Source organism: Rhodnius prolixus, unplaced genomic scaffold (assembly GCF_049639745.1).
Source record: "Rhodnius prolixus isolate KJV_2025 unplaced genomic scaffold, Rpr scaffold_11, whole genome shotgun sequence".
Lineage (NCBI taxonomy): Eukaryota > Metazoa > Arthropoda > Insecta > Hemiptera > Reduviidae > Rhodnius > Rhodnius prolixus.
In genome coordinates, this window is record NW_027411625.1 from 8,673,869 (window position 1) to 8,700,001 (window position 26,133).

The 26,133-nt window shown below is 32.9% G+C and overlaps 1 protein-coding gene across 1 annotated transcript; it reads left to right on the forward strand.

The window, feature by feature from the left end:
* The first annotated feature begins 7,343 nt into the window (after window positions 1–7,343).
* Window positions 7,344–25,617, forward strand: LOC141459198 (uncharacterized). Its single transcript, XM_074137973.1, has 6 exons — window positions 7,344–7,571; window positions 19,729–19,974; window positions 22,401–22,608; window positions 23,024–23,170; window positions 23,970–24,110; window positions 24,473–25,617. Exons 2-6 carry the CDS (start codon window positions 19,731–19,733, stop codon window positions 24,570–24,572), a joined length of 840 nt encoding a protein of 279 aa, XP_073994074.1. The 5' UTR covers window positions 7,344–7,571; window positions 19,729–19,730; the 3' UTR covers window positions 24,573–25,617.
* The last annotated feature ends 516 nt before the right edge of the window (window positions 25,618–26,133 follow it).

Sequence of the window (26,133 nt, forward strand, 5' to 3'; positions counted from 1 at the left end):
AATTGTTGAATCTGTTAATGAAGAAGCTAATTCCATTCTTGGTCAGTTTGTTGACGCCTTAACTATCTCTCATGTTCTGGCACAGCATGTACCAATCTTATTGCGCCAGGACAACAGTGTGTGGGTACTTTATTCACTCCCAAACAAGGGATGAGGTATTTATAGTGGCTGCCAGATTCTCAAATTATGTAAGAAATTTTCTCCTTTATTTACCTTTTAATTTTGATAAATACTACTGTTTCTGCATTTAACTTATATTTCTGTATTTACTGTATTGTCAAACTTCATGCTAAAGGATTAATCTTTAAAGCATTATGTAAATAAAATAAAATAAACAAGTCTAGTAAAATTGATACATTTTTTCGTTACTTTGTGTAGAATCATTTAAATTGACACTTGAATTACGGTTGTATTGAATATTTCATATTATCTGCATGAACTCCAGGCATGAAACCAAATATTTCCAAAACTATGAAATTTAGTTTTCCTGAAAGAAAAAAGTAGTTAAATTAAACCAACTTGTACTGAATTAAAAGGGAATAGCAATACAAATTAAAAAAAAACATTTCTTCTGGGTAGTTTTGAAATCCATTTCACTGAATATTTTGACAAGGTCAAAGTAGTTGGTCTTAATAAATATTTTAGAGTGGGTTAAACGATTACATAGTATTTAAAGTATTTACAATTTAATTTGGAGAAGGTAGGAGTTGTTGTATTATTAGGGTCAAGTGCCAGATAGACTGTCGAGTCTCGGGAATATACGCTCTGGTTGGTGTTGTCAGACCGGACTTGTATATGAGGTGTGCAGAACTGGCCAAACTCTTTGGACACACACACCTCTCTAGACACAATACTAAGCTAACTGGCCACGGGTTACTTTAATCAGACAACGTCTCTTCTTGCCTCTGAAGTCACTACAATGTCACCCGGCACTTGCTGCCATATAAACTCCTCACTTTCTATTATAGTCAGAATTTCTTAACAAAAGTCTTTATTGTTTCTAATTTTTTTTGGGTGTTCATTCAACAAAGTACAAGGGCACAAATTAACCATCTATACAGCCATTAAGTAGAGCGGCTGGTGTTGGTGTAGAGGTCAATAAAGTGGATTTGTACATAGGAAATCCCCAGTTCAAATCAATCCCACCTTGTAGCTACGTACATCTTATTTGTTAGTAGTAATATATTATGTACTTCGGCCACCGTCCACCTAATCAGTCGTTGGATATTAAGCCCCGCCTGAAAAAAAATAGGCGATTACTTACTTTACTTTACAGTGTAAAGAAGTACTATAAACTTAACCTTACCTTCAAATTGTCCAGTCAGACATAAAGATTTCTAGTATGATATTAAGAGAACTTCAATTTTATGCATCATCTGTAAATTAACCCAAAGTCGGTCAATGTACACTGTTTATCATAGAAATAAATATTACAGGTAATATTCGCGTTCGCTCTAAATTGAATTGTGCCTATCTACCATCTATCCATAACTAGGATAAATTACTCATATAAAAACAGAAAAATACTTTATTTAACAGAAAATTTGAGTATTTTATCTCATATTGGAAAAGAAGAAAACAAAAATCCCAATTTATTGCTTTTCAATATTACGATTTTTCTTATGCAGTTTTTGACGATTATTGTCCAATCGGAAAGTTTTAATTAAGAAGAACCTGCAACATTATGCAACCATTCGAAATTGATTGAAGCTGGTTCACATATAATATGTAAAATTGAATAATCACTTTATGCAACTTCCTAACGTGGCTGTCTTAGAATAACTTGTGGTTCTTCTACTATACAGGGTATATGCGGAGGAGTGGTCGAAACTTCGGCAGGTGATTTAGCAGCTCAAATGCAACAAAAAATATTCACTTTGGCCCGATTCTCAATAGTGTCCTAGATATTTGCATTTTTAACTTTTCCGTCGATATTCGCGTTTTTCACCATAAAAATGGCTGTAACTTTTTTGTACTTTAGCCTATAACAAATCTGCTTATTCTAAACGAAAAAGCATTAAATTTCCTATAAATTTGCTCAATACAGAGCCTCAAAACGTTTCTTATAACAATGAAATTTTTACTTTAATGTCTAAAAAATTCTTACTCGATGATTTTTGTTAAAATTTTCAACTGCATTTATTTCAATGAATAATGAATCAAGGAGTCACATAATTTCAGAAAAAGCATTTATTGAGCTTCAAGACCATATGGATTTTTTTGGTTTTTAATAAAACCATACCCCGAACAGAGGGGTGTAAATGCAGAAAACTGGGATTTTGCTCAACCGACTTTTCACTACTAATTTATTCAATGTCAATTTTTGGAGAAGGAACAAAAAGAAAATAACCATTTTCTCAAATGCGCAACTTTTTCTGAAATTATTTGACTTCATGATTCATTAATCATTGAAAAAATGCAGTTGAAAATTTTAACAAATATCATCGAGAACGAATTTTTTAGACACTAAAGTAAAAATTTCATCATTATAAGAAACGTTTTGAGACTCTATATTGAGCAAATTTATAGGAAATTTAATTCTCTTTCGTTTAGAATAAGCAGATTTGTAGTAGGATAAAGGATAGAAAAGTTACGGCCCGTTTTTATGGTGGAAAACGCGGAATATCGACGGAAAAGTTAAAAATGCAAATATCTTGGACACTATAGAGAATCAGGCCAAAGTGAAGAGAATACTTTTTGTTGCATTTGTGCTGCTGAATCACCTGCCGAAGTTTCGACCACTCCTCCGCATACACCCAATATCGGGTTGAACTAAAAGTTTAAATTAGCTTCTGATGAGGCCGAAATCAATGTAATCTATAGATGTAATCCCCCTAAGAAGAACTGTGACGTTTAGCGTCACCTCTAATTAGTCCTTTGATGTACCACCTACATTAAGAGGCGCTGTAACTTCAAGTGTAAAGTTAATAATAAACTAAAGTTTAGTTTACAGAAATACCAACTAAATATTATAATAAAAAGATAGCCGCAACTGAGTCAACAAGTATGACTATGTTAAAATACAGTACAAGTCAAATCCTCTACACCAAACCTCTGACAAGTCATGAAAATTGTTAGTGCTATGACGGATAATACAATAATAATATTATCCTGCCCGAACCATATTTTCTACAGTTAATGTTGTTTAAAACTCTGTTCATCGAAAGTAAAAGTTTATATGGGGACTCAGTATGGAATTAGAGATTTTCTCAAAGCAAGTGTCGCTTGTGAAGCATTAAAGCAAGTTACTAAATTTTATTAAAAAATCGAAATTTGAAGAATATTTTTGAATGATCTTACAAGATTTTCATTCACCGGAACAAGATTAAGAATTTTAGAAATTTTGTTTGTTTGATTTGAATTCCTGTTTGTTATTTAGATTAGAATTAATTAGAGTTCTAGTCCAATAAAAGCCAATTCCTAACTATGTTTAAATCTAGGGTAGCAACTAGATTTTGGGACTGTTGTAGTTGGGACCAAATTAAGTGTTCAGTTATAACAGAATTTTTGAATCAACTTAAGCCTGGGATTAATGAAAGTATTTCACAGGAATTCTTATGCGCTTTCCGTTGATGCTTCCGTCTAAGTTGTGACCCAGTAATTTTTGAGGTTTTTATCATGAGGAGCATCCGGTAACAGGCCTTCTTGCATTCATTATTAATAATTTGAATACACCTACATCAACGGATTTTAATTCATTCAAATATATTTTAATGTCTGGTTCTCTTGTCTTAAACACTTTTTTTACGTAATGCCATCCTTCTCAACAACTTCCTAATAGCAAGGTCCAATAAAGTTAGCAAATCGTTCGCAAACCGTAAAACATCATTTTTCTGGTAATCAGTCCTACCCAATTTTTCTTAATTTAATAAATGTTGAACTTAAAAGTGATAACCGTACATGTTTTTAAAATGTTTAAAAGAAAATTGTATGAAAGTTGACAATTTTGTTGAATAAAGTGTACGTTAGGAACGTGAGGTGCTATATAGTTCTGATATTCTGTAATCTACTAGATTGAATGTGCGAGTGTAATGACCCACTCGTGCCACAGCTGACCTAATATGTGTGGTCAAGTGTATAGGATGAGTCTATGGCTGACTGCTGCGCCAGCAGGTGACCGCAAATCCAGAGCAGCGAGGACAGGCGTGTCTCTTCTCCAATGACCGGTGAAATCTGCGCGGCCTTTCCTTTTTCGTACGATTCGCTACGTTATTGTCACGCTGAACTATAGCCCAAGTATTCTTGTTTTCAAACTGTAATAAATACAAGAGTACATTTTTTCTTTGTCTGTCATTGCGTGTTTATATGTGCGTGAAAAACTGTGCGATGACGCGATTTTAACTCCTTTAACCTTGGAGCTGGCAAAGTTCAGCTAGCTTTTTAGTAAGGTATCCCTTCAATAAAATTGGAATTTATTGATTCAACTGGTGAACAATAGCCAAGATACGCTTCTACCACCTTTAAAATAGATTGACGGACATTAAAAAACTTTGCTAGATTTTTCAAGACACCCCTTTAATTGTATAATTGCCAGTAGGTAGAAGTCTATTAAAAAGTGTTGAAATTGAAAATGCTAACTATAAATAGCAAGTGGTAAAAATGCAGTTGTTACAGAAAAAAATAAGTCTTTTTTTGGTATTAAATGGGCTAATATAGAATTCAATGATAATCATATTATTTTAATGGAAATGGTCAACTCCATAATAAATCGATATAAACGCAGATATTTTGTATGAACGTCAACTCAACAGAATATCAAAGAATCGTTTATTTCTAATAAAATTCAAATCAGAGAAAACAAGAGTTGATATTTTGCAAAAGAGATTTAATTTGAAAGGATTGAGTTTGGTTATAACTGTAGATTGCTCTACAGAAATCAGAAAGAAAGGTATGCAATTTATAAAAAAGACTACAGAAGGTGGAAAGACATTAAGTGGCACTACTATTACGTATTGAATGACTGCTTTTAGGCGATAAATCAAGTATTAACAATGACCGGTACCAGCTAAGAAAAAAATCTATCAGAAAGAAAAAAAAGCTGAAATAAAATGAAGACGAAAGGTTCAAGTTGCTCTTCATCTCCTGAAGATATTCAGATTGATATTCCAGCCATAGAAAAAAAGCAATGGGATTTAGCAATTCACAAAATACGAAAATAACATTGTTATGGTGGAAACAATATTTAAAGTGTTATAATTTTGAAGGTAGTTTACTCTCAATTGAAGAGCTTGGTGCAAATAGGAGTTATCTACAGTTTTTTAAAATTTTTAGTAGGGACAAAAAACTAAATATACTTTAAGATGTATTCCTTATGTTGTGTCTGCTGTAAGGATTAGTTAATATATTGTGATGGGGGTCATTTGGGGCTCAATTTGAACTTTCTAGGGTATTTTTTAAGCTTGCTGCACGCAAAAGTTTTTTTGCAGTTAACTCTCTTTTGCACCAAAATCATAATTTTCAGTAAAACATGAGTAGATATTAAGTACTTTAGTCCACAGATTTCTTGTTTTTGAGCTTTTAAGTGGCATTTTGTGTCTTGTCGAAGCGAATGTCAGATATATTATTATGCCTGTCAAAAAGAAAAATAATAATATCTACCTAATATAAACATTAAATAAACCTAATATAAAAATTTTTGTTTGATTGATTGCGTCATCTTTTCTGTTTGGAGCAAAAGAAAGTTATCTGCAGTAGAAAATTCATTTTTGCTCCAAATCTGGCCTAGGTTAGAGAATAAGTAATAATAAACGAGTCTGCATAAAGACTCGTTTATGCACCAAAAGATTGTAGAATTGAACAAACAATAGGGGGCGCCACTAAACACATTTTCTGAAAAAAATGTAGATAACTCCTTTTTGCACCAAGCACTTCAATTATTTTCTGGAATTGTTTTGGTTATAAGAATTTAATTAATGAAATCTTGTTGTTTTCTGTAGAGTGAAGAAGAATGGTTATTTGCCAAATTCATTTAAAAAAAGGTCCGCTGAAATGGAATTTATGTAAAGAACAGAGAACATTGGCAAAATGATTGAACAAAATTGCTTTTTACAACATATTTTCGAAACGTCTATGTTGGGTTTTTCAGAATTGTGAACTGGTGATTCATAATGAGTTCTATTCCAACGGACATTGAATATTTTCCAGACCTTACAAGCAAACTAGATAGCATTTTATTCCATAATAGTCTAACGCAGCGGTTCCCAATCTTTTTTCATTAGTGTACCCCTTTACCTGATTGTTTCCTTAGTGTGTACCCCTAACATATAAATATAAATAAAAAAAATAAATAATCGTATTCTTGATTTTACGTATTGTAACTTTAAATTAACAGCAAAACAATCTGAATATCATGTGTCTTGTAAAGAACATATACATATGATATGTTCCTATTAAAAAAAATCATCTATGAATAGGTAAACATTTCAAACCAATAACTATTGCGGGGGTCGTAAATTGAAACAGCAAAGCGTTAATAAAGGAGAAGTAAATTATATGCGGGCCATGTGTAATATTAGTCAAAACTAAAGCAGCATTTTTTCGAATTTTTACATTTTCAGGAAATCATTTAATAATTTTTGGTATACAAATATATTTACTTTTAAAAAAAATACTGCAGTATCGAATGAGTACTTAATTCTTGTCAATTTATATGTTATTCAGTTTTATTATAATAATTTTGTAATTAAGTTGTAGGAATCATTTATTATATAATTTTTTTCTCATTAATAATATATCTGTATAATTTTTATATCTTCCGCCATAATAACTTTTTTGTTGCGTACCCCTAAACAATCTTTCGCGTACCCCAGGTTGGGAACCGCTGGTCTAGCGTTATTCAGCTTTGTTTTTATCCCAATCAAGATTAGTTCCACCAAGATAATCTGCACAGAATGCCAATTGAAAACTTGATGGGCATTGGATTTCTTTTATACATCCACTAATTCATCCAACTTAGCTCCATCCAACTGCCAGTTGTTTCGGTGCTTAGTGAGTCAAAATTTAATAGCTTCGCTGAAGTTGAGATTTAGGAGGCAGCAGTTATTTGTTGATCGGAAAGCCAAGGAAGTGTTTGAGTGAAAGATCTAACCGCTAACAAAAAGAAGGCTTACAACAATCACAATTTGAAAAACATTGAAAAATTGGACACGTTTGCAATACTTCTTAATAGAAAAGAGAGAAAGTAAATCAAAAAATTTTCTATTACTTCTATTTTGCTACTTATTTGGAAGAAGTAGTCCAATTGGTGATATAATTGTAGTATTCTCAATTTGACTCCTTAATTTTTCTTGTTTGGAGCGAATTAAGACTTGAACTCTCTTTCAGAGTGGGGACCAAAACAGTGGAACTCAGCGCCGGACTTATTGCAGTTCAGTACCGCCTGAGCTACAGTGAACATACTAGTAGCTCAGCACTGAGTTTTATCGTAGCTAATTTTTTACTTTTGATTTTTTTTTTGTTTTTGTTTTGTTTACAATTTCTCGAGGATCTTACTAATTCAGCAAACCACCTTAAGCGCATCCAAAACCAATTTCCATGAACCTACATCTCGTCTATTGTAGCAACACCGCCAAGTAAGTACTTGACTAATTTAACGATATCTGTCTTCATTCGCTTATCACTTCCTTAGAGATTACCCTGCGTCAAAATCATACAGAGTATAAAATTTTCTATAAAGTTTTCTGTAAAAATAATATTGTAGGAGATATTTTGAATTCACAGTTGCGCTATTGTTCTTATATATTTGTATATTCAAAAACGTGAAGTCGTAAGTATTAAGTTCAAATTTAATATCCTAGTTTAGTTGCTTCTCGTCAATAAATTTTTGTCATATTTGCAAACCGAAATTAGAGACTTTGCAGAATCGATTTTTACTAATTTATATCGATCTTTTTTTTGAAAATAATTTACTTTTGTAGGGCTTATTTAGAACCATAATAGCACTTATTAGCCGGCGTAAACCATCTTCCAACTTCTCGGTTATCTACCGCCACAAGAAATCCCAGATAAACAAACTCAAATGACGTTATCAAAATCTGTATACTTCTCTCCATGCGGAATGGCTATATTTTAGTTTTGAGTCAGTGGAGAAGTTTAAGAAAAATTGCTAGATCACCGAGCCTGTCAAAGTGGAATTTCAGTTTCAAAAATTCTTGATTTTCGAGAAAATCTCATTAATGTAAAGAAGATTCTGTAAATTTTACACTTCCGTTAACTTTTTTATTATTTTATTTTCAAATTGGAATGACAAAAAAGTAGAATATAATTTTAGGTCACTTAAGTGGTTGATTCTCGTGCTGCAATGAAGTGGAACATTTAAAGCAAGCCATAATATAGTTCAAAAACTATAAACTAAATTTAAGTCATTAAAATTAATTTCTCCTTGTATAAATGTTGTAAATTAATGTGACAAACCTGCACAAATAAAGTTTATAGTGCCTTTTTAGAGGAAATAGCATCAATGGAGGGCAAACTTTGTTTACACGATCATTTTCAACTATCCTCTAGAATTCTCTCGAGAATGGATTGTCTCGGCAAATGTTTTAAGTCATCTATGTGTGCAATGAGTTTCTAAAGAAATTCGAAGCCATTTTTTTAGAAAACCGGAAAAAACAACTAAAATTGATTGCGAAAAATGGAACTATCGAGTAAATCGATTTGAAAAAGTAGCTTATTATCAGGCGCTATGGTGGCGTATAAACCAATTCTAAAGAACGCTTTTTTTTCTGCCTTAGGTGACGTCAAAAGATGTATTTATATAAAATTTCAAAAACTGAAAATTTTCATTATATATTAAACTTCCGATTACCTGATATCTTCACAGCTTGTTCTCTTAATTCATTATATAATTATCAGAAGCGTGCAATGTACTGATTGTACATACATTACATATATGAATACATTTTTAGTTCCATAAGAATCTCTCAAAGAATAAATAATCTGGGAATTAATATTAAGAAAGAGGAAGTTTGCACCACATTTTACAAATTGAATTTTTACCTGAATTTCAAATTTTATAACTTTCTGTAAGAGATACAAGTTGTTTTTTTTTAGGACGTGGCCTTCATGATTGCAAAATCTCTAAAATCAGGAAGTTGAAAGAAGCTCTAACTTAGTACTTAGCCCCATTACTGCCTTTTTATTTTAGACCAAAATTTGTCGCATAATAAATTCATGATAAATGGAAAATTTGTCAATTAGAGAAATAAAAATTGTAATTTATTGTTTAATTATTAAATAAAGTTCAATGAAAGTCATTGGAATTATTTATTTATTTATTTTGAGATAATTGGGACAAAAAAACCATTTCAGTTTCGTTGCGTTTCAGGATAAAAAAAACGCAAGCTCAGAAAGAGATGCGGTAACGATATCTAAACTAAAAATTAAGCTTGAGCTTTCTTAGACTTTTTACAACAAGCTAAAGGTACTAAAAAGACCGTTTCTAATAGATCTATTGTTAAATAAAAAAAAAAAAAAAAAAAAAACGATCTTGTTGCTAAGGATATGTAATTCTTTTAAAAGGCTGACATTCTTGGCTGCGCATGCGAAAGATGCTGTACGTCTTCTCTTAGTAGGACAGAATGCAGAGTGTGTGCTGTACAATAAGTAAAATACAATAACAGATCCTGCAATAATATGTTATAGAAATCAACATCCGGTATCATTGTGTAAAAAGATTTGGTTCGATCAGCACTTTGTGAAAATAAAATTGACAAGTCTATTGTACTAGATTGAAATGGTTTGACATTTTACAGTAATATCTCTTTTAAAATAATGTTATCAGATACTAACAAAAAAAAAAGAAAATTTATAGTAAATTTAATTCTATTTAGTTGGGAAGAAATTAGTTTCAGTAGTTGATTAATTGATTGCGAAAGAAGGACGGCTTCTGTTAGAGAAGAAACGCAGACAATTGCTGTCCTCTCATTAGCTGGAAACTGGTTAACAGCCATTATGAATAAAATCTCAAGTTACTTAATAATGGAACTAGAAGCAAGAAACTTAGGGCCATGCTATCTAGTCACCCAGGGCTTTGTACGAAACTTGGAGAGTTCATTTAGTTTACTAGTCACAGAAATGGAAACCTACTAGTCCTGTTTCTTGCATAAGCGCAACAATCTTCTCTACAAAGTGGCGCGTAGTTTCATTAGATTCACCACTGCTAAAGTAATCAGTGCGCACTGGATTCACTCGCGAAATCTTGAGTTAGGGTCAAGTTACCTGCCCTTAAATATTTTCATCCTAGAAACTTCTTATAGTTCAATTTTCGGCAGTACACTGAAAAAGCTCCTGTTGTCAATATTCCTTTAGAAGTTAACACGCAGAAAAAAAAAAAAACTAATTTATAAAGTTTTGTTCAAGGGTTAATGTGAACTAAAATCAGAGCTAAAATTTTGCAGCTTCAGCCAATTATCTAGTTTGTTTTTCATCTGGAATCTTTATGTAAACTGCATTGAGTCCAGCTTTAGTATTCTGTACACAGTTTAGAAGGCCAGCAGTCTGAAGTTGTTTAGGTAATGTGAAAGACTGTATATTAAAATATGTGAGAACGCGTTAAAATATTTAAAATGATTAGATATGGTTAATCTCCAAAAAAAAAAAAAAGGCCAGATCGTAAGCCTAAAGTTTGTAAATTATACATATTGTCTTGAATCAAAATTGACTACCTCTACTGCTCAAAGCAAAGAGCAAGAGGACATCAGCAACGTAGTATAATATTAATGAATCATAATGTTTTAATGACCAAACTGCAATAAGGTCCATTTTTGATGAAAAGATGTTTTCAATTCTTCTGCCGAAGAATTGCCATATCGTTGATTGAACACGAAAAAAAACACTATTTTCACTTCTGGGAAGTTCTGCAATGATGTCAAATTTCTGAAGATGGTTTTTCCATGCAGAAGAATGAATCAAAAATGGTTTCGAATTTCTTTATATCTACTAAAGTGAAGGATGTAACTAAAGTTTGCATTTTCGGACTGTTTACAATAAGCAGTGTTAAAAAAAAATGCACGTACTTATAAGTGAAATTAGAGAAATTAGTGTCAATGTTCACAAACTTTTCACTCTGCTTCATAAAATTAAGCAGCTCGTCACAAGTTGAGGTCAGCTATGAGTGCTTACAAAATGAACATTGCTGAGTTTAATAGAGATGCAACGTTGACCACACTTGTGATCGAAATTTAAAGAAATAATTGCATCAATAAATATTCACACTTTCAGTTGACAGATTTAGACTGAAATCTTAATAAAAAACGAGAATAATACTCAAAACGGTGAGGCTAGATTTGCCTTTTTTAAAATGAAAAAGGCACGATAATATCTTGTAAATAATTGTCTTGAAGTGAGAACGGACTATAATTCTATAATTTAAGAACAGGTAGTCTGTTCTTATTTCTTAAACGGCATCTAATTGTGTCGGTAATTTTATAGCGCCTGTCTTATGTCGGTAGTTAGATTCCCCAGGTCACAAGTGCAGCCAGTCTCCGTTCTGCAGACAAGGAATTTTTTTCACCAGTAAGACCCAAAGACAGGTGCAATTGCTATACTACAAATCTGCAGTAAATATTTAATACTCATTCGAATATCACAGGTTACTTGATACTTTCTCGAAAATTGGCGAATTTATTAAGTAAATATTGTTTCATTTTCAAGAATGGTACAAACTTAAATGATATCGTCTTTCAGAGCCTTGTAGAATTCACTTTTACAACAGTTGAAAATTCAAATAAGAAAAAATATAAATAAACCTATTTTTGTTCCTTTAATTTTCTTCTAATTCTTTTACTGTTTGCAAACAGATAGATTAGTTGAAGGCCAATGTTTGCCTTCCAGTCGTTTTTAATTGTTATCTCCACTGGTCTCCGTGAGCGAGTGTTCTCATATTCCCATATCATAAAACCAATGATTGAACATAATCAGATAGGATATTGTTTCATCTATTAAAGTAAGCATGGGCACATGGCCTGGATTGTACATTATTATGGCACTTCAGTGGGGTAGTACCAACAAAAAATCTATTTTCCTGGCTAAAGATTTTAATAAAAGTGATAAAGTGGATCTATTAGTTTTACTAAGTTAAAAACAAAAAAATATTAGTAGACATTTTTTTTTTTTAAACTGAAAACTAGCATTATTTTTGCACTTTTGTTAGACGGATTCGGCCAAAAACTCAATATCCGAAGAAAAAGTAGTTTCAAAACCAAAAACTGAAAACTGAAAGCTTACTGTGACTTTCTTTTCTTTGATTATCTGCACCCACATATAGACCTTGTACTAAAACATTTTTTCTTTATTGTTTGAGGAACCTAAAACATAAATTTCCGGGGAGTAGAAGAATGTAAAACAATTCTTAGACCTGAAAATAAATTTGTATAGCAAATATATATTGTTTGAGGATTATATTTGATTTGATTATATATTATATTTGAAACTAAGTTTCAAAATATTGTAACATAATTTGTTGTCCTAGTAACACTTTGAAGGCAACAGTCTAGTTAAGAGCTAATATTTACTCTATCTGACCTGTTTCTCTGGCTTCCACAATTGCATTCCAATCAGCTGTGATCTAATAAAGGATATATATACATAATCAACGCGACTTAGCATGCCCCACTTATCTAATGCTGATCTCTTTTTCAATTGCGCTTAGAAGTTAATGCTTCAAATAAATTGCAGTGAGCAGCTAAGTATAAAGCTGTATCTACATGAAATAAATATTTTCCTGAAAATTAAATTGGTGAGAATAATTAAATAGCAGCCCTGATAATTTAAAATAACATTGTTATCATTCATAACTTTTTAAATTTCCATTAAACTCCTTAGATAGAGCAATTCTTTTGTTTTTATGTTTAATGTTTTATAGAAACAAATACTCATTTAATTCTTCAGTACATATGTAAGTGATAAATCTGAAGAATAAATTTATTAGCGAATTAGATACCTTTCATTATTCCAAAAATGAATTTTAAAATACAATTATAAATTTTCTTATGTCTTCGTTAACTAATTCACACTTACCATATCTTCTTACACCTTCACATACTTTTACGAGGGTCGTTTGAAAAGTCCGTGCAAAAATAAAAACTACTTAATTTTTTGGGGTAAACCTTTTTTATTTTTCAACATAGTCTCCTTTTAGGCTTATACACTTCGTCCAACGCTGCTCTAGTTTGTTGATCCCTTCCGAATAATAGGATTTGTCCAAGTCTGAAAAATAGCTATTCGTTTCTGCAATCACCTCCTCGTTTGAATAAAATCTTTTTCCCGCCAGACATTTCTTCATATTGGGGAACAAATAGTAGTCCGAGGGAGCCAAGTCTGGAGAATAGGGGGGATGTGAAACGAGTTGGAACCCTATTTCCATTAATTTTGCGACCACAACTGCTGAGGTGTGAGCTGGTGCGTTGTCGTGATGGAAAAGGACTTTTTTGTGGGCCAATCGTGGGCGTTTTTCTTGCAGCTCGGTTTTCAAACGGTCCAATAACGATGAATAATATGCACCTGTAATAGTTTTACCCTTTTCCAGATAGTCGATGAGGATTATTCCTTGCGAATCCCAAAAGACAGTCGCCATAATCTTTCCGGCCGAAGGAACGGTCTTCGCCTTTTTTGGCGCAGATTCCCCCTTGGTAACCCATTGTTTAGATTGTTCTTTGGTCTCAGGAGTGTAGTGATGTATCCATGTTTCATCCACAGTGACGAAACGACGCTTAAAGTCCTGCGGATTCTTCTGGAACAGCTGCAAACCGTCCTTACAACACTTCACACGATTTCGTTTTTGGTCAAGCGTGAGCAATCGCGGCACCCATCTTGCGGATAGCTTTGTCATGTCCAAATGTTGATGCAAAATATTATGTACCCGTTTATTCGAGATGCCCACAGCACTAGCAATCTCACGCACCTTCACTCTTCTGTCATCCATCACCATATCATGGATTTTATCAATGATTTCTGGAGTAGTAACCTCAACAGGGTGTACAGAGCGTCACTTTTTGCCCATATGGCCACTCCGAAAATTTTGAAACCACTTATAAACTGTTCTAATCGAAGGTGCAGAGTCACCATAATGTTTATCAAGCTTCTCTTTAGTCTCCTGAGGCGTTTTGCCTTTCATAAAGTAGTGTTTAATCAACACACGAAATTCTTTTTCGTCCATTTTTTGAAAATCACTCGACTTCCTCGATTCAAACGAATGCCAAACACAAAGAAATAGACCGATCTGGCTGAAACTTGGTGTGTGTTCTTCCAAGAGATGCTACTAACTAAACATAACCTCGATACGCGCCAGTAGTGCTATCTCTCTGACTTTGCACGGACTTTTCAAACGACCCTCGTATAATCTACACATATTTTATTACTCATTTATATTTTAAATTCTTTTTGTATATATATTTTTTTGTTTTTGCTGCCACAGATTTACATTTTTCTAGCTAGTGTAATTGTACATTTCATTTCAGAATAGTTCTAGTTACTATTAACATATATTTCTTTATTTGAATAAATTCATCTTTAAATATTTCTTTTGGTGGAATATCTGTAGCTTTCTAGTTTCACCATTATATTTTTTTTGCATAATTTTATGACGCTTAGATATGTTTATGAACTTTTGTTATGTGATATAGTTTTTTATTATTATTATTATTGTTAAACAAATTTAAAATCCGTTAAAATAAATAACTTATGGTATCATCTTTGCAATAATTCTGCAGAAATGACACCAATGTTAATGGTTTAGTTATCGACTGTAATATGTTATAATATAATTTGTTGGTTATTGAGAGGAGGTCATAAATGTAAAAAAAAAAAATAACTTTTTGTTCTTGCTAGTGTTTTGGTAAATTGAATGCCTTCTTCAAGGAAGATAGTTAACTGCCTAACTAATATATCAAAGCTTTTATCATAAACAGTTTCTCTGCTTACAGTAAGAGAAAATATTGATTTAACTATTTATTACCTTTGAAAATAGTTAAAAGGAAATCTCTTCTGGGCGGCCGTGTGTGGAGAAAGTGATATGCCTGTAATTGACCATGGAAAGAGTGTCAGGCAATATGTGCTAGCACGTTGCCTTAGCATTTAGCGAGTCGCTCAGAGTGACTGTGTGGGCAATCGTGTAATCCAGAGATCGCCGATGAATCCTTCAATACTTGGCAGTATACTGCCCAAAACTAATTACTGAGGGAAATTGAAATAGATGTGAAATTCACGTATTAAATATCTGCACTTTCCCACAAAGAGAGTATCTTTTCCATCCCATAATAATATTATCTATAATGTTTTTTAAAATTTTATAACATTTTTTTTTTTTTGGTAAATAATTGATGTTAAATTATCATTTAAGGTCACTGCACCCGGAGCACCTCGGTGCACAACCGGCCTCCGAACATGTGTTTACAGACTCCTAGGGAGAGAAAATGAAAGGGTATCACACCTAGATTTGAACCCGGGATTTTCGTGGTTTATGGAGAGGAACAAAACCCTACGTTATCCAAGGCCACTTAATAAAAACCCACAGAGTTTTCTAGACGTACATAAATATTTGCCATGAACTCTTAGCAACTGGCCAAGATTACTTGTGGAATACATAATTTAAAAACCATCCACAAGAGAATAATACCCTGAGTGACTTGAAAAAACTAATGGACGCACAAGTGTTGCTATTAGAACACATATGTATCAACGTCGCCACAATTATGTGGAAAAACTAATAGTGGGTTACACCAACTGGATGTATAGTTTCAATCTCTTTCTCCCTCTAAGAGGGCGAGTTCATATAAAAACCAAAAAATAAAAATAAAAGCAAGGTAAATGCAAAGAGATAAAATTTGAAATTTCGTTTAGTTATCACAATGATGTAGACCTGACAATAACTTTTTTCGACCAAATGATCAAACAAAAATACCATTTTACTCAATCGATTTTTCATTGTTTTTTTTTTCAATCCCTCTTTCGGAAACGAATCTAATGATTCTCTTTAAACTTTGTCTTTTAATTGCTCGTCTAGAACTGTAACTTTAATTTTGAAAATTTATCTGAGAAAATTAATTTACAGTAGGTGAATCGCAATTTGTTAAAGAACATCTAGGAAGTGATATCAACAAAAACTCTTAAGATTCAATATTATAGCAGAGTTTTTTTATTTCCAATCCAAAATAACAAAGTATTGACTGCACAGAATTCCTTAAATTACAGAATTAATAAAGAAAACTTTATTAATGTAGTTGCTAAAACATAAATAAAAATATCTGTTAGTGACTGATGCTCTTTTAACAAATAACAATTTTATCATTTTATTTTATTATTATATTAATAATTTTTGTATTATTATTGAGATGTATTATTTCCTGAAATATGAAGACTGTGGATTTTAAAATCCTAGAAGTTTCTAGAGGACACCCTTTTACTTAAAATTAAAAAATACTTCTAGTAACTTTTATGACAATTATGTATTTTTTAACACAATTAAATTTCAAATATATTTAAGGTATATTTTAAAAAAATCTTCTCTTCTTTCCTTTTAGATAAATATATCTTGTGTGTAACAAAATTATTTTTATATTTTGCCATATTTTATCTTTTCGCACATTTTTCTACTCAAGTTTTTTGAAGAAATAAAGTTAACTTAAATCATCCAATTAGACGGTTAATTATTTTTTTTTTTACTGGCCCATTTTTCATCGGCTGTTTTCTTCAAATTCGGGAATCTAGCTAATTATGTAACCCTCTTTAATATTGTATCAGCGATTGGTCTACAATATTTACATTTTAGAATGAAACGTAGCCAGCCCTATGGCCAACAAGAACCATTAAATGAATTTTCCTGAAAACTGTTCCAACTCGTATCTCTTTCTAAAAATTACTTTTTTAGAACTAGGTGACCTCAGAACGTGTATTTTAGGTAAAAACTCGATATAAAAAATTTAATACGATTGTAAAATTTTGAAATAAGAGAAATAAGACATTCATTAGCGTCTCACTACCTGATTGACCGATTTTTGACCGAAACCTTAGTAGCAAGAGGTCTATTGCGGTACTGTTGTAACAGGTTGATTACACACTCACACTCAAATGATATATTTGAGTATTTATTACTTCGCTGACTGTTGGATTGGTTGCCAGCAGTAACTGGACACCCCGTCCCAGATGTCGCAGTGAGTGTACTAACCCGACCTGCTGACCGCCACATCGGCGGCCTCAATTCTTCCGCGTAATACTGCTCTAAATGTTGTTTACTAATGGCAGGATAACCTGCTTGGCGGGTTCATGTGGAAATGTTTATCTACGAACAACTGTTACTAAATTGAAAGATTGTCATAATTCTAATAATCGAGCTAACGAGTTAGCTATTAAGATTTACTATTAATTCTATTCATTCTCATCCAATAATTATCCTCGATTAAATATGAATATTTGGAGTATAGTTGATTTATCTAGCAGCTACTTTGCAGTCTGGCTGTTTCACCCTAAAGTGTTCACCTACATATCTTAAGGATAGAAACAGTAACGACAATGCAGATGCTATGTAATGAAAATTACATTAATTAGGATTTCAATTCCGTCTATGTTTGCTAAGTTTTGAGAGGCCAAGCTGGAAGATGACTATTTTGTTGGTTACTTCAGTAACATTCTTCTTAACACAGTTTTTGGAACAGATTTTGTTCATAGTAATCTCTCATTCTTTCATTACCATATTCAGAAACTCAACAGTTATTAATTAAAAGATAACCAGATAAAAAGAAAATAATATCCTTAATTGTTGTCAACGATTCTATGAAGAATACAGCCTAGCGTTTGAATGTGTCTCAGATTTCAAGTCGTTTTACCATCTCGTTTATAGCTTTTATTTCGACTTCAAAATTTGTAATCCAAGTGCTGAAGACAATACTAACTTTGAAATACCGTATAGATGAACAGTACTACGAGGGTATCAGCTTAACTATCAGTGTAGATATAGTAGTTCCAAGTGTACACTGGATATCTAGTTTTATAAGATCAAAAGTACTTACTGAGTATTTGTAGTTCTATTTAAAAACATATTTCCAGCGATTTAATGCGGTTGAGGACAGTATCTAACATTTATAAATAAAAGTTGCGTTTTACCAATATATTTTTAATTGTTTAAATTGTCAACTAGATTTTTTTACGAACATAATTATTAAACCTCTTTACAAACCACGTGAATCCTTTCTGTAACTAGAATTACCTTAATCTGAAGAATTCCTCTCATTTTAATGCTTTTTGAAGTCATTTTTCTTAGTTTTGGATAAACTTTTATTAATCTGTTTTGAACAATTTCCTCTTTAAAAGCTACTTAAATAATTTTTGTCACAAAAATTACTTTAAAATCAATTACTAAATTATAGTGCTTCATTTCCTTTTCAAAATTATTAAGCAACATATTGATCGTAAAATTCATTGATTTCCACGTTTCGTAGCAACGTCTTATTAGAACAGTTTTTTAGACATAAATTTGCAATTTCTTGAATATAATAAGTATTGATGTACTTGTGAATATTTATATTTATTTCCTATAGAATATTTTGTAGGCTATAATATTTTATTGCATACTTTGACTATACATTTTACAATCTTATTTTTCAATAATGCCCATCACTGACTTGTAAATACAATTTAACATTAAATTATTATTAAAAATTTTGTAATTAAAAAAAAAAAATTGGTAGACGGTAAGTATAATATTTAAAATGAAAACTTTCATTGGGTTTGTTAATCGGATGTCTTTGGCCAGCATGAGACAGTTTGGCAAGTCTGGCTACAAGAGAAAGGAAACTGCGCTACTATGAGACAGAGGGCTTGTTTAGTGAGGAGCTGTCAATATATGATTGAGTAGTGTGGCCGTGTGCTCAGAAAACAGACCGTCCCAGATCACGTACCGAGCAGACATGACAATCTGCTGGTCTCACCGACTGGTATAAACTATCAAACCAATTGCTACCAGGCACAACTAGAGATAACTCAAGGCACAACAACGTATTCAAATCATATATCTGCACATAGTAGAAACTTAAAAGCACTTTAGAGTTATTTTTAATGTATTGATCTTCCAAAACACTGATGAACTGTTAAATGTGATTCAACTCTGGTTGAGTTCCGTTCCTAGCGGTTACAGTAAAGAAACAAAAATCACATGTCATATAGGTATTACCTGGATGTAGCAAGCGTTTTGATTGTATAAGCTTAAGGAAAGAATTAACCTTCTAAAATCCGTTCTTAAAAAAAACCCTGAGTGATTTTCGTTTTTCAATGAACAAATTATTTATTACTTGCGATTGAAAAATTGATTTATTTCTGAATTAAAAAGTGAATTTGGTAAATGTGTGTGAGGAGATGTTAGGCTAAAGGAATGGTGGCAAATCATGATCTTACAAAAAAGATTTGTATCTTCTTTAGGCCTACAAAGAGTCGGTACAATAAACCTCTTATTGGCGCGTAAGAAACAGAACCAACACCAAGTCTGATCTGATCTAATAGGTACCACAAGCAATTTAACGTCCTATGTTACCATTTACCCATTACAGCATAACCTATTAACAGGCATTACTCAACGACAAGAAAAATACTGACTGTAAACACCATGTAATACTGAAAACGAATGCATTGTTTGGCACTTTCCCCTTATAGGCTTTATCTTTCTACAATGTTTTGCCCTGCAAACAAATAAAATACACAAATTTAATGACAAAATAGCTAAAGTTGTATGTCTTTGTGCAGGGATGGGTAGGTGGCTAGAAGCGGTAGCCATGTTGTTGGCAGCAACCTGGTGGACCGCGCTCTGTGAGGATCTCCATCAGCAGAGAACATCCCGTCAGAAGAGGATACTCTGGATCACGACGGACGGCCGACTAGCTCTACCTCCTGGAACTTTGCTCACCATCACGCCTACCATATCCATGCCGTTTGTCCGGTACCCGCCGGACGGCTTTCTATCCAACATGACCATCAGTCTTCCATTCACCAGTGAGTAGTCTTTTACAGTAGATATTTCTGACAGAATCACTCTCAACAACGCCGACTGATATCAAGTCTATAAGTGGGAATGGATAGAGGATTAGACGTTTTATAGGTGTCCATCTAGAAACTAGAGGTGCACTCATAGAACAACTCTTAAATGAAGTAATGTTACAACCTTTAGAGAAGTACAGCTAGTATTGGAAACCTGTTCTAACATAACCTAGCAAAACTAACATGTGTACATTGTTTACTTGTGAACGACGATTAAACTGAAATGGTTTTGATTTGAAATGGGAGATCCTCACGTGTGTCATTAATTTTTTATTTGGTAGAAAAATGTTAATAGCAAAATATGAGCTTCCGCCCCCAATCCATGACACTTAATTTAATAGTTGAGGATTAAAAATACCTTAAAAAAATCTGCAATTACTTTTTCTTTATTAATTTTTTTGTAGATTTCTTGGAAATTTCCTCACTAAGCCTACTCCTAGCAAATGAGTGTACTGAAACCACGTTACGTATCTGCAAATCAGCGTTTCTTTGTTTGGTATCCAAATTTAATTCAAATTAGTGCAACGGGCCGATCGGTTATTTGTCGTTATTCCCCTGACATATCTAACAAATAATACGTTAAGACGTAGTTGTAATTGTTGTTGCTGCTGTCGTTTTCGTAGTATATCAATCTTGTTTTATGTTTTACTTTATAATCACTCATTCGTACTGTTTGTTTTCAAATAGCAACTCAGTCATAAATTGGGTCAAAACAAGTCAAAGTGTTGCACCGAATTGTACTCGTGAATCACGTGATATCGTACGATACACCCATTTGCAATGAGTGCCGAATAGATAGCTCTAAACTTACCCACTTACGCAGTTTACTTCAGTGCAATATATACTCATGCCACCTAAATAATATTAAGAATAACTAAAAGTTGCACAAAAAAAAGAAGTCAAGTTTGAAGAACATTGTTTTACTTATTATTCTTCTAGTGTCAAGAAGTTTTTTTTAGAAGATGATAGTAGCTCTTTTAGAAGACCATAAAAGAAGATCTTTTATTTAACAATCCGCTTGTAAAACATTGCTAAACTGGACTAAACTTTATGCAATGATACTGTAGTAATTGGCATTGCAACAATTAGTAAATGCAACAAAATATTAAGTGTTCTGTGATGTTGCATTTAGCGGGGCGAAACTTTTAAAGTTGGTGATAAACTTTTATTTAAACTTAATGTTTTGTATTAAATGTTTAGTTAGAATTCGAAATTAATGCAGGTTCAATGCAATAAAAACAAGACAGTTAAGGGAAATATGATGCCATAGCTCCCAAGAATATAACTAAAATCAATGTTATCTGGGGGAAAAAAAAACAAATCAAATTGATGGACTTACGAATTTGTTTGTATTTAGTATGTACATAGATTGCAAGCGAATTCTTATTTAATGAAAAGTTTCTTTTTGCCGATAGCATCGGTCTTGATTGCTAAATGACTGACCAGAAACTAATTCGACTAGGCCAATGCCATAAAAGAAAGTTTTACTTTAAAGTATAAGCTTAGTCGCTTAGTTTCTATAATTTATTCAAACGCTAAACCTCCAGGGTTTTTGGATCTTTAAAACTTTTCGGTAGCCAGTTTTACAAGGGTTGATCATCAAAAATAAAATTAATAATATTAGAATAAAAAAACTCCTAACAGATAATATCTGGTATAAACTTATCCCAGATGGCAAAACTGTTGATTCCTTCCTCTTTTGTAAGCAACTGGAACATGTACTAAGGTTTGGTGTATCGGGAACGAGTACTCTAGAATAAGATAATGATATTTTACTTCAAAAATTACCAAGCAATAAATTCAAGAACTTCACGGAATTAACCAAGCATATCATGTGCTTTGACCAAGATACTTCCTTCTGTGGGAGTCACAGAGGCCTTCTGTTGAAGGTCTAGATACTAAATTTTAGGAATGGAATTTAAGAGCTCCCGAAAAGTGGGTAACTGCTGAGAAACCTGATAGGTTTCATTTTAAATATCAGCATATATTTATTATTTTTTATAAAACTACTGGAATCCAATCTAAATTGAATAGAGTTAAGAAGAATTCATTAACATAATTATTTATGTCAGTCTAGTTACAGATAATAATTATTCATGTCAGTATTAGGTTAATAATAACAGTTCTAGCTTAACACAATTGTACATTCTGAAACGTGTGTACATAGTTACTTCAGCTTGCTGCTGGGATTGTGGCACTTTCTGGCCTATTGCATCTCTAGTTTCTAGATCATGATCTGGAATTTGTCTAACTTCAAATCAAAACTAGCGGCACAGTATGTAGATTATCTAAGCACCCAGTCCGGATAGATTGCTATCGGTCTTACATTGTTATTAAAACGTTATAAATAATATGTTTTTTTTTCTTTTGTGTTTATCTAGTAAACTTTGACACGTTGGGATTGACGGATAACCAGAACCCGTATGGAGCATTACCACCACTGTTGGCTCGAGGATTGGGACGTAGCGCAGGTTCCTTTTTCGCTGACTACCTAGCCACCCTCATATCATCCAGGAGAGAATCTCGGGCTACCAAACTGTTAACGGATCTCCCAACTCAAGCTAGAAAATTCTTCCACGGTGGAGAGAGGTAAAATGCTAACACTATTTATTAATCTTATATTATCAAAACAAACTGTCTGAGAGCTGCCTTAAATCATCCCAAATAGTGCTACAACTTGCTTACGCTAGTCTAGGGGTTAGGAGATTTATTGCTTTGTTATGATGGAGGAGAAACACCAGCAAGAGTTTACCCAGATAAAATACCCAAACTACGTTATTCGCTAAGATTGTTGCTTGAATTTGGCAGTGGTTTCTATTGCTGTTCAGGATGTAATTGTAGCCCACAATTAAAATTCAATTTCATTTCCAACTGGTTGTGTTGTTGAGCTTCTATTTTAACTATCAGTATTTAGGGCAGCACCGGATATAGGCTCATTATATTTATTTTTAAAATTTAAAATTGCCTTTACCAAAAAATAATAGTTATGTTTTAATGAGCCCAGAGGTCTTCTGTACGTGCTTGTTGAGGATTTTCTATCTAATTTTGGGATGGATGGCAAAGCCTGTCTATTGCGAGCAATCTGCGAAGTAAATGGACACTCATTGAAAAACTATGGATTTCTAGGAGAGGTTCTAAAATTATTTTTTACGTAAGTTCATTTCAACTATCTATTTAATATATAATAAGTACAGTTTATTATTTATGTTTTGACATGACACTTCCTATGTAATTAGCCAGAGAATTCTAGTTTTTTTTATAAACTTTACTTACCTGACCACATCCATATCTTACCGAGCCTCAAGACAATGTAAAAATGGTCTTTACAAATTGCTTTATATGTGGTTATGTTTGGAGGTCAGATAATTCATTTGAATTACAGATAATTCAAATTGATAGTTCGTTTAGGAGCTATCAGGGTTTCTGTAATTTTTATCAGGCTACCAGAAGTGGCCTCTTTATTGTGTCAATTGTACGGTTTATGTTATTATATTGAAAGTGGTTTCACATTTATTTGAAACATAGCTCCTGGGAAATATATTTCAATGCAGTTTTGGAGAAGGATGTGAAAATAGGCTCTAATTCTGAGCTTGATGTAAATCAGTTGAACCGATGTGATACTTTTTGTGTTTTTCTCTAAAAATACATCATGGTTCTCTTTGAACTTGGTAACTAAGTAGTTCCTATTCTTTATTTGTTTAAACAGTTATTTCATGGGGTGTCAGGGTGACCTGAAATGTCATGAATCTGTCAAAACCAGAGTCATTTTGTAGTGGTGAAATTTGCAAATTTCGAAAGAAACTAAAAAATTACTTTAAAATTCTGATATAAAGGAAAATGTGGAAAATATATGTTGCGATAAGGAAAAATGGTGAAAGTCTTCGAACCAAATCTTTGATCTATCTCAGTATGTGTGTGCTAATGTGAAGAACTGTCTATGTTTGTTGCAGGGCCAGCAAATCGCCATACTCGGAGGTGCTGATCGATTATGTGACCGCCGAACGACAAGGCGTCGAGCGAGGAGAATGTTTCCCCTATTTCAAGGATTGTCCAAAATCTTTATTTGCCTCTATGGAAAGAAATAAATATTTGTAAGTTATGTTTGATTTACAAGTTTATTTTTTCATAACTCGCATTTCCCAGCGGCATGCCGCTGCATCCTTTACTGATACTGCAAAACATATTATTACATATTGTGGATTATGTTTGAATTCTATAAAAAAAAAAAGCATTTTTCGCCATGCTAAATTATTCCCTAAAATAGTGGCCCTTTAAGAATAGCTTTTATGGATATGATTCGTTTTCGGACGTTCAGCGGTAACGGTAAGCAACATATGTAGTTGTTTTGAACACAGTAGGTTTAGCTGAAAGTATTTCATAGTTTAAGGAATTCCCCTTAGAGGGACTGAATTTGCAACGTTGCCAATCTACAAACTATACTTGAATGTTTCAGAGTTCAAGATGCTGAACATGAAGACAATACATTCCTTGAAAATGAAGTGGAATATCAAAAAGAAAAAACGGAAGATAGTCTAGAACACGTGGCCATGTAGTCTTAACAAGAATTTCAGTCACCACACTTAAGTGTCTGAATTTAGTAAATTTAATTCTATATAGGGAAAGAAATTCTGTGTTGGACATATGTGTCAAACTATGTACAAACCTCAAATCTTTTGAAAGTTTATGTAGTTTTCGTTAAAAGGTTCATCGATATTTCATCAGTGTGTTATTAGAATTTAGTATTAGCGATAAACTGAGAGACCTTGCTGTGATTTTGGACAAGAATGAGGTTTTTGTAGGTTTCATTGGAGGGCACAGGGAAGTTGTAGAACAGGTTATACCTAAAGATTTACTCCATTGCTGAATGTCGACGGTTTCTCAGCGTTTACAATGATCAGCATGAAAGCTCCAATTGTACCCTTATTTCGAGGTACCCATGCAAGCACTTTAAGGAATATTCCAAGAAAGGAAGAGCAAATCAACGCAGGCTAGAAAGTTTCTTACAGCAATCACCAGAAAGTAGTGGTAGTGTGGGTCAGTTAAAGTAAATAATAGGTAGGTATTACCACAAGGTACTAAGGGTCAAGAATACCTAGAAGAACTGAGGCTCTAAACTGACTGCTCTGCAGACTGCAATTATGTTCTGCATGCCTTCTTCCAGAGCAAGACTAGACTTAACAGGCGTTGCCGCTGTAGATTTTATACAAGTCTATAAGCCTGGCTTTCAACAATTGAAGTAACAAGTTAACCTGCTATTTACCATGGCTATAACCTAAGGTGTTGACGAAATCGTTAAAAAAACAGTTCCAGAATTAGCCAAGTGGCCTGTTTTATAGCTAGCCCTCTAATCAAGCCGTCACTCCATTTTAATTATAATAACTGATCATTGTACATACCAACTAGTGTAATTGTAGTTAATAAATTACTTTATGAAGTGATTTTGTATTATAAAGCATACATAAATAAATGTACATATTTATAAATGGATAGACGAATGTATTTAAGGAAGCCACACATCGTGTTTGGCACCTAAGTATTTATTTTATGACAATGTATTACAGATCTATCAAATACATTCCTGAAATATATACTTACAAATCAAGTGTATAACTTCTCTACTTACCTACACTCTGCCAGCTAAATGTTTAAATAAGAATGAATAAATGCGCACAGCATGAATTTCTTGGCACATTGCATTATCACACAGTCAGATGACATAGCTAGCGTATTGCTTCCAATAGCTGTTGAAAAGCAGGCCAAAGGTCATTTTTCGGCCAACACTTCAACAGCGGGTGAGTATGTCTATCCTTAAAAGTACCATTATCTTGTATAACTAACTAAACCTAGCCAATGGTTTAAAATTTGCATGAAGAATTACAGAAGGAGGATATTGTAGGAGTTGCGTGAAAATCTCTAAATTAAAGCCTCGTTTCGAAATACTGATTGCTTTTTCTTCTTCAGGAAGACTCAACAACTCATCGATGGTGAAAGGCCAGCGAAAATTTTCTTTTTTTCATTTTGATGAAACCAAAATCACTTGGGTTTCGAAGAAAATATTCTTTAAGTCGACGTGTCCTACAACTTAATATGCAGCTTGCTGTTTATAGGTAAATA